The 10,105-nt window shown below is 29.1% G+C and overlaps 1 protein-coding gene across 1 annotated transcript; it reads right to left on the reverse strand.

Annotated features, from left to right (window-relative positions):
* Positions 1 to 2,391: 2,391 nt before the first annotated feature.
* On the reverse strand, positions 2,392 to 9,396 carry LOC114313293 (uncharacterized). The gene is made up of 3 exons (XM_028259668.2): positions 9,086 to 9,396; positions 8,593 to 8,680; positions 2,392 to 2,587 (listed from the first exon to the last, which is right to left on the reverse strand). Exons 1-3 carry the CDS (start codon positions 9,366 to 9,368, stop codon positions 2,494 to 2,496), a joined length of 465 nt encoding a protein of 154 aa, XP_028115469.2. The 5' UTR covers positions 9,369 to 9,396; the 3' UTR covers positions 2,392 to 2,493.
* Between the last annotated feature and the right edge of the window lie 709 nt (positions 9,397 to 10,105).

The raw sequence follows: 10,105 nt of genomic DNA on the forward strand, positions 1-10,105 counted from the left end.
GGAATCGGTGTGTCCTGCAGCGGGAACGGTGGCTGCATGACGTTATTTTGCATCATGAAATTGACCATTGTTTGTAGGTCCGCCAATTTGTTCGCCATGGTCTTTACCTCATCGTCCCTCCGCAGGCATCTTTCTTTCCATACCTGGAGGTTATTTTTGTTATAGTACCCGTTTTGGTCTGTTTTCTTTGGGATGTCACCTTCCTGGCCGATGTCTTTTACTCCGTGATTTTGGTCACGAGTTTCTTCATTATAATTGTCCTCTTCGACATCAAGGTCAATAGGTCTCCCACTCCCAGTTGGAGTGTTATCCCCAATCTTTTCTTTCTGTCCGTCGTTGGCCATCTATTCTTCTTTGTTCCCACAGACGGCACCAAATTGTGTGAGTGAATTTCCGACCACACTGCCAACTCAGTATTCAGCTGGAGAACACTGGCATAATAGGATAAGCCCGAACGACCTGCAACAGAAAGAATAGATTTCGGTGGTAGTTCGTCCACCCGGAGGCCCTCCGATGATTAAGTCAGTAATCAAATATTTCTCAAAGATAATCAATAGTGCTTAACTCACTATTCTGTATATAAATTGCGTACCTTAGACTCATGAGGGTGTCTCTCTTTTATAGTTAACTCAATCATAGTCCCAATAGAAGCCCTGCTTCAATGGACTTTAGCTCAATATGTATCCTGGACTCTTCAATAGATAAATATAAACTCCCTAAGAGTTTTATCCTTTTCCAGACTGAGTCCCTTCCTCATTCTAGGACTCTTGTCCCTTATCCGCTTATCCTGGATTTCAATATCTTCGGAGACAACCTCAGCCTAGTCGAGATCACCTCGGCGTCATGACCAGGACACGTGGCATCTCGGCTGACACGTCGGCGTCACCTTGGCCACGTGTTGGTACTCAGAAAATATATCCCTACAAGAATAATTGAAGATATTGTTGCTTCATTTGAAGAGCAAAATCATCATACAACTTATTTTGTATTAATGAACTTATATTTTGTTTAAAATATAATGGCATTTTTTTAATGAATAATGTTGGAACTTTTGTAGTTATAAAGTTTTGTTTGGTTTGGTTTGATTTTCAGAATCTATTTTTAAAAAAAAAAAATTTAAATTGGTGAAAAAATAAAAAAACACATCATTTTAATATAATTTTATCTTTTAGGGTTGAAATAAATTTTTTTCTATTTATTTTTGTTAAATTATTTTTTATTTTTTCAAAAGTACGACAATTTTGATATCCTTATTAAACCAATTCATTAAATCAAAAAATTCAAAACAAAAAACATTTCATATATTAAACATATCGATTATGCATTAAAAGCCTAATAACTATTCAAAAATATCTGTTAATAGCAAATACAATCATCTATTACATTATAACTATCCAAAAATATCAACAAGAATAACCACACATTATATGATCTTCATCTAAACATATACTAAAAATTAATTTGATAAAAAAATAAAAAAAGTAAAAGATTTATAATTTTTATATAATTTTATCTTTGGCGAGTAGGAATATTTTTTTATATTTTAAAAATAATTTTTTGACATTTATTTTTGTCAAGCTAGTTTATATTTTATCAAATTGATGAATTTATCCTTGAAATTCTCCTTATTTAGAAAGAGATTTAAAATTCGAGATCAAATATATCACAATTGAAATATTAGAAATCAAAGTGACACAAGTCCAAACTATAGGGACCATTAATATAATTCACCCATAAATTTATATTACATGTTGAAACAAAAAATCTGTGCATTATTTGATCTATTATGTGACACTATCATTGTTTTTGTTTTTGGTCGAGACTCCGGGCTGATGAGTTAGGTAACATAAAAAAGAGTTGGTATGTTTTTCAATGCACCTCCGCTTTTGCACACTTCACAAAAGGAGCCCAAAAGCTATGGTGAAGGCATGCCAATTTTCTCATTATATGTGACTGCACCTTTACCAAAAGTAATATATATGAATAATAAATTTTGGAAACTTGTTTTTCAACTCAAAATTTATTTCTCCCCGTTACCAACGACACTTCAACATCATAACGTGTTGAAATTTCAAACTAATATGACTAAAAATGCATTGAGATATAAAGACATGAATTTCATAGACAGATCTAATCTTATCTCTTTCGCTAATAATTCAAGAGCTTCACAATAAGTTTAGAAGGTTGAAAATATATATAATGATGTTTGTTTTGTTTTTTTAAGAGAAAGGACAACATAGAGACCACCAGTTGAAAGAAATCCATTCAAAAATGAAAAATAAAACAAAATAATAAGTGGAACACACAAAATAGACAAAAAGGGAGATAACCCAAAACTAGAATTAGAAAATAAGTTTCATATATATATATATATATAGCAAGCTTCAAATATTTGGACAAAGTTTTTAAATTGAGTAATTAAATTTGATACAATAAGAAACTAAAGCAACTAATGAAGGGGAAAAAAAGAAATAAGTAGTTTGTTGGAGAGGACTAGGGTGGCTTGTTTTTGGCATGTCTCATTATCCAAAACCTCTCTATTTCTTCTGCTTTACGCCCTGGAACTCGACCTGCTATTAAATCCCACCTGTGTTTTGGATAATTCATTCATTGCATTTCCATTAATTTAAAACCAAAAAAAAAAAAAAAAATTTGGTACTTTTTCAGAGTCTAATAATTATGATACACCCTATCTAAAAAAAATAAATAATTATGATAAACAAAAAATAGGGCAGATCTCTTAAGGCACCGAACTCAACCTTTTGATTTTGGTGGTTGAATAATCTAACGTTTTGGTTTTGTTAATTTTTTAGTTTGGTGTAAATGAGGAATTTACGAGAGAAAGTAAGAGCTTTATAAAAACTTATAAAAATCCCACATCAAAAATAAATAACAAAAGAGGGTGGAGGTTTCTAATATTTTTTGCAAAAAACATGTAGGGTGTTTTGGGAACAAAAGAAAAAAAGTTCCCTTTTGTAGCTAGGGGCTAAAAAAGTCAAAATAGCCACATTGTTGAGGGGTTATTTTCTAAAATGAGTGAGTGTATTTTGGTCATTTGATTATGATGTGACAGTATAAATAAATATTAAGTAAAAAAGTTAAAAAATAGCTTTAATAACTTCTCAAATGACTTTATGAAAAAGTCAAAAAACTTGATTAAAAGTCAAAAATCAATTTTTAACTATCTTTCCAATATAATATTTATTACAAAAAAAAAAAAGTATCAAGAAAATAGAACATGTGGATCACATTTATTTTAAGAATAACTCAAACAACAATAAATTGAATCCACACTTCTTATTTCATTTTTATAATAAATTTCATGATACATGTTTGGAATGCATATTTTCCTCTTTAAAAAGCCTTTTTACCAACAAAAATAGATAAATAAATTATACAAATGGCCCCTATAATTTATATGATGTGTCAATTTAATCATTGTTGTTTTAATTTGTCCAATTTTGTTCCTTAATTTAACGGATTATGTCATATTGGTCACGGTCGTTAGGTTTGGTGGACGAAAAGTTGTCAAGTGCTCAAACAATGCATCAATTTGGTCATTGTAATTTATATGAAGTGCCAATTTGGTTCCTGTTGTTTTAATTTGCTCAATTTTGATAGGAAGTAAATTGACACATCATGTAAACTATAAAGACCAAATTGACACATTATTTGAATTTTCGTCCACCAAACCTAACGGCCGTTATTTATTGGACCAATATGACACAATTTGTTAAATTAAAAGATAAAATCGAGCAAATTAAAATAGTATAGACTAAATTGATATGTCGTGTAAACTATAGAGACCATTTGTATAAAATTTTACACCCCCCTCCAAAAAAAGAAAAAGAGAAAAAGAAAAAAAAAAAAGAAAAAGAGAAGAAGAGCCTTTTGACCATCTCAGGCTTTGTTTTTTCGATTTTGCTAGTGTTTTTGTTGATTAGTTTGCAATGTGGCTCCCAAAATAGTTGCATTCCATGTAGGCCTTTTTATTGACGTATTTGTAATATATTCTTTTTTGTACTCATATAAAATACATCAACAAATCTCTTTATCACCAATTCAAAATATATATATATATATATATATATCTACCTATGTAATTGCAAAATCAATCCAAATCAATTTAAGTTTTATGTTTCAATGAAGAACAAAATTTTACTCAAAATATAATAAGGTAAAATTAACTATGTGAATCTTTGTTTGCAATTGTAATTGTTGTATGTTTAATTAAATTAAATAAATTTATATTATTTTTTTACCATCACATCTCATATTAATTTATGTTTTCCATGACTGTGGACCCATTTTAGACCTGTCGTAGTTATTCAAACCATTTAAATTGTAAGTTTTATTTGTAAGTTTTTATAGCAAATCATCAATGAAAAAATTAAATTAATTGGATACCAATAATTACCTAATCGGTTCACATTTTTAAAATTTTAAAAAAAAAGGAAAGAAAGATAAGAGATAAGTATAATTTTTAAAATAAATAATTCAATTTTTCATACAAAAATAAATAAATTATGTAATTATTAATATTTAACTAATTTAATTTTATATTAATAATTAGTTTAATGAATTCTATAAATTAAAGAACGGAAGTAATGGAGAGCTTTACAAGTAGAACTCTACATTGAGGTCTACTTACATGGTAATAAAAGAAAAATAAAAAAAAACTACAACACATATGTCACATCAATGAATCGACTTCATCCATAAACTTTATTTTAAAGCTACCAAATATTTGTGATTAAACAATCAAAACCGCCAAAACAAACTTAAAGCCCTCAGTCCAAAAAATGAGTAAAGAAAAGATTGCTTCTTAAATAGAAAATGTCATCGACCTAAAATTTTTTAATAAATAAATGAACAAATATCTTATATGAATATAAGGTTCACAAAATTACAAATTCTACGTTTATATGCGATATTTAATCATTTATTTAGTAAAAAATTTATTACTATAAAAATAGATAAAGATCATATTTTTTTTGTGTAATGTATATTATTTAATCACACCTTTTAAGTTTTATTAAAATGTGATATTTGGGAGTGTAATAAAAATGGGTCATTTTTAATCACACATTTTAAGTGTGATTAATAATATTTAGATAACACATTTTAAGTGTGATTAATAATTATTTTTTAGTCGTTAAAAAATTTAATTTCCGGGCTAAAATTACTACTTTTGGCAACTAAACTTCTTTTTAGTTGCCAAAAAGTCTCACTTTTGGCTACTAAACATCTTTTTAGTCTCCCAATGCCTCAGCTTTGGCTATTAAATTTTTTTTAGTAGCCAAGAAATCTCACTTTTGACTACTAAAATTTTTTTAGTCGGTAAAACCCTCACTTTTGGCGACCAAACATCTTTTTAGTCACCCAATATCTCACTTTTGGCTATTAATTTTTTTTAGTCGCCAAAAAATCTTACTTTTGGCTACTAAAATTTTTTAGTCGGTAAAAGCCATATATGGCAACCAAATAGATTTTTAGTCGCCAAAACCTATACTTTTGGCTACTAAATTTTTTTTGCCGCAAAAAATCTTTACTTTTAGCTACTAATGCTTTTTTAGTCGCCAAAGATACTTTTTCTTGTAGTGGATTGTGATTATATATATATATATATATATAATTACACTTATTTAAAAAGTGTGATTAAAAAGTAGTAATGTATATATAATCACACTTTAATTAGAAGGTGTGATTAAAAAATATATAAATAATCACACTTTAATTAGAATATGTGATTAAAATATATATATATAATCACACTTATTTAAAAAGTGTGATTAAAAAGTAGTAGTGTATATATAATCACACTTTAATTAGAATATGTGATTAAAAAATATATATCTAATCACACTTATTTAAAAAGTGTGATTAAAAAGTAATAGTGTATATATAATCACACTTAATTGAAAAGTGACATAAAAAATAAATATTATCACACTCAATCAAATTAAGTGTGATTAAAATATTAATCTAATTTTTTTTATTATACTTCTAATAAAAATAAAATATTTTTTTATCAAAATATAATCTTTAACTATTTTTGTAATAGTGATTTTAGTATCTCTTCTATTATTTTTCTCGGTCATGCTTGAGGGCCCGAGAGTTCGGGGCTCGAATGCCCCGAAATTCCATTTCAAGTAAAAAAAAAAAAAAAAAAAAAAGGAAAAAAGAAAGAAAAAAAAACAGTTTCCAAAAATGGAAATTAGGGGCATTAGGGGCAAAGTTTTTAGGGCCACCAATCATTTTCCTATTTTTCTTAAATAGACATCATGCCGACAGTACCCAAGGACCCAATAATTACTCCATAATGAAAATGAATTGTACGTACCCTACCAAATACCGCATCATTATTGAAATTTAATTGGGTAAATTATGTAACGGAAAATGATTGGTGGCCCTAAAAAATTTGTCCCTAATGCCCCTAATTTCCATTTTTAGAAGCTGTTTTCTTTTTTTCTTTCTTTTTTCCTTTTTTTTTTTTTTTTTTTTTTTACCTAAAGTGGAATTTTCGGGGCATTCGAGCCCCGAAATTCGGGCCCTCAAGCAGCGCCCTTATGTAACTGGTCCATGGAATTTATATAATATGTTAATTTAGTTTCTGTTATTTAAATTTATTTGATTTTACTTTTTAATTTAATATATTGTGTCATTTTTATCTAATAAATAGTGGTTGTTAAGTTTGGTAGACGGAAAGTCTACACAATGTGTCAATTTGGTCAATGTAATTTACACAATGTGTTAATTTAGACCATGTTGTTTTAATTTGCTCAATTTTGACAAGGACTAAATTAACACATTGTGTAAATTACAAAAACCAAATTGACACATTATGTAGACTTTCCATCCACCAAACTTAACAATTGTTATTTATTGAAATTCGTTAAATTAACGGACAAAATTGAACAAATTAAAATAACAAAAACTAAATTGACATATCATGTAAACTATAAAAACTATTTGTATAATTTACCCAATTTAATTTGAATCATATATTAGTATTCTAGGCCAAATATTGTTGACCCATAACTGCACTAACCTTTTTGCTTGCTATCATTCAAGCCCGGTTTGGCATCTTCAAAATGAGATAAAAAGTTAAAAGATTATCACTATTTATTAAAAAAATTATTATTATTATTATTTTTAAGTATATCGAAAAAAAAAATTTATTTTTATACAAATTGTGAGACAACTCACTCTGACGTGAGTTGTCTTTTGCCTGACTTTGGTGAAGACAAATTACACAGGCGGTGGCAAACTTAAGGACAGTGTTGTTCGGCTCATGGGGGCCATCACGGGTCCCGTTTTGATAATCTGAACCGTTTAATATGTATAACTCGTCGAGTACTATATGCTTGTAAAAAATCACATTGATTAGATATCGCTAACTATATGATCAAATCAGTTTTGTGTAAAAAAATGGATTGTGTTATAGTTGACGGTTGAAAAAAACTAATCCGATCAGATAGCTATCGATATTCGATCAACGTGATTTTTTACAAATATATAGTACTCGACGAGTTCTACACATTGAATGGTTCCGATTAGCAAAACGAAAACTGTGGTGGACCCCCAAGGGCCAAACAGTACCATCCAATTTAATGCCCGAAGAGGAAAGAATCATCTCCTATCCTACACTCTACCCACACTGGCCCTTACGTCTTCCAACCGTACGGCCTATTCCATCACAATTTTCTTCTATACACAAATTTATATAATTTTTTAATATATATTTTTTCATAAAAAGTTAAAAGGTTATTCCAAACAACCATATTTTTTTCCTCAAATTTTTAGTCCAAAAAGTCAAAAAGTACACTTATTTATGACATTTCAAATAATCCCTGAATTGGTTATTATTGACACATAAGTATATATGTATATATATATATATATACAACATCATGCACATGGGTTATTTTAGAAAGATGATTTCCAACTTTTAATCCATTTTAAATTATATCACCTCTTATAAATTTTACACATTTGAAAAAAAAAAAAATCAAAAAATTAACTTTTAATTATATTGTCAAAATAACTCTATATACACACACATGTACATATTGCACGAACCTACCTGTGCTAGTGTGAGTGAGATAGAGGAAACACAACACATGGCCTTGCTCATTGTGAGCACTTTTGTATCATTCAAAAAAAAAAAAACCCTCTTCAACAACCCCATCTCTTGGTAATTTTATCCCTATAGTATAATCTATTTTGTGCAATCTTCTAGATAATTAATAATTTTAAATTATAAGATTAATCAGTACCGATCAATATGTGATAAATATTGATATCAAAATTTTAAAATTTTAATACATGTTGACCGATTAATATCTTAACTAAAACACTAGTTAGTTTGAAATGGTGTAAATGTGAAAAAATTATTGATTGATCTAGAGACACTACGGGATCATATTCTTAACCAATCACAAATTCTTATACCCCTCATATTTCTTAATCACTTAATATAAAATCGTAAATCTTACCATATCTATCAATTAGAACACGTGGGACATCACCGTGACTGTGCCCAAAACCAACCAATAACTCATCGTGGGTGTGGAAAAAAATTTCTCATACCTGTCTCCAACTAGTCTGTACATCCTGTTGATGATATCTTCCTCTTGTGAAGTCATTTTTATGAACTCCCACTCTATGCTACTTACTTCTGCACAACAACAATCAATAACAATAACAATAAAAATATTCTTTAAGAGCCTTTTTCTAGGGAACCAAGCAAGGACACCAAGGAAAGATTCCACTAAAGAACTGATCAATTGAATTCTAGAAGACACAGTGTTTATATAAGAGGAAGAAGAAAAATGGGAAAAAAGAATATGAAAAAATTTAAGAACAGAGAAACCAATCACAATCTTAACACATAATATATATAAATATAGAATATATATGTACGGACACATAACATATATGAATACACGATATATATAAACGGATTAGGTTTCTGAAAATTAGATCCCATTAACAAATTTCGTAAAATTTTGTTCATTATTTATATTTTGTGTTTGATTATGTGATTGGAGAGAGAGGGGATGATTAGAATAAGTAGAGTTACCTTCAGAAGTGGTACTACTAGTGGTGGTCTTGGCTTGATTCCGGGGACGTTTGTCCATAGCTTGTATAGCCACTGGCACAAACAACACACTCTTAAGACTCGAGAGAGAGAGAGAGAGAGAGAGAGAGAGAGAGAGATGGGAAGAGAGAGATGAGAGATGGGTTGGTTGTGTGTGTGTGTTTGTGGAAAAAACTGTGGGTTTAGTGAGAGAAAGAGAGCTGAAAAGAAAAGGGTATTTGCAAGAGCGGTTGGAACGACGGGTGGTAACGACCAGACATCTCATAATTAAAATAAAAAAAAAAACCCCACAGTTGACTCGTAGTTATCTCCTTCCACAAGTTCATCTTTTATTTGTTTGTCTATTATTTTAATCAATAATATTATTACTATATTACAAAAGCGTATAGTCATAACGGTAACCTAATAGGCGGAGTTAATTTTTATCAAGTCCTACTGAAAATAAATTTTAATAAAATTGTCGTTAAAAATAAATTTTTTGTGACAATTTTTTACATACGTCGTTAAAAATTAACAACTAGTGACTTTTTTTAATCATGATTTTTATAAATTGTCGCTAAAACTTATAACTAGTGGCTTTTTTATGAATTTTTCTTTCATAAGACTTATTAGACAATAAGTTCACTTATTAGGACTTATACGTAAGTACCTCTAGTGTTAATCGACTCACACAAACCGTCCGATCTTACCTTATGTTTTTAGGTAGTTTCGAGAATTACGTATGGACGGATGCGGGTGTAATTTTTATCCTATTGCAAGCAAAGGGCCAAGAGTCACTTTTATTTTGTTTGTTCTTACCTTAGCACAAGCAACACAGTAGTAAAGCAGTTCAAGAGTCATTTTTCATTCTTTTCTCATCTCTTGCTCTTTTTCTCTCTCGCTAAAGCAGTAATAGCCCAACGCAACAGCAAAGCATGTAATATATAGATGTATATTCATATTGATGTTGACTCTATTTTTTTTTTATGCAAATATTCAACCCATCAAATAATATTATAATAT

Source organism: Camellia sinensis, chromosome 11, assembly GCF_055761805.1.
Source record: "Camellia sinensis isolate YWXY chromosome 11, ASM5576180v1, whole genome shotgun sequence".
NCBI lineage: Eukaryota > Viridiplantae > Streptophyta > Magnoliopsida > Ericales > Theaceae > Camellia > Camellia sinensis.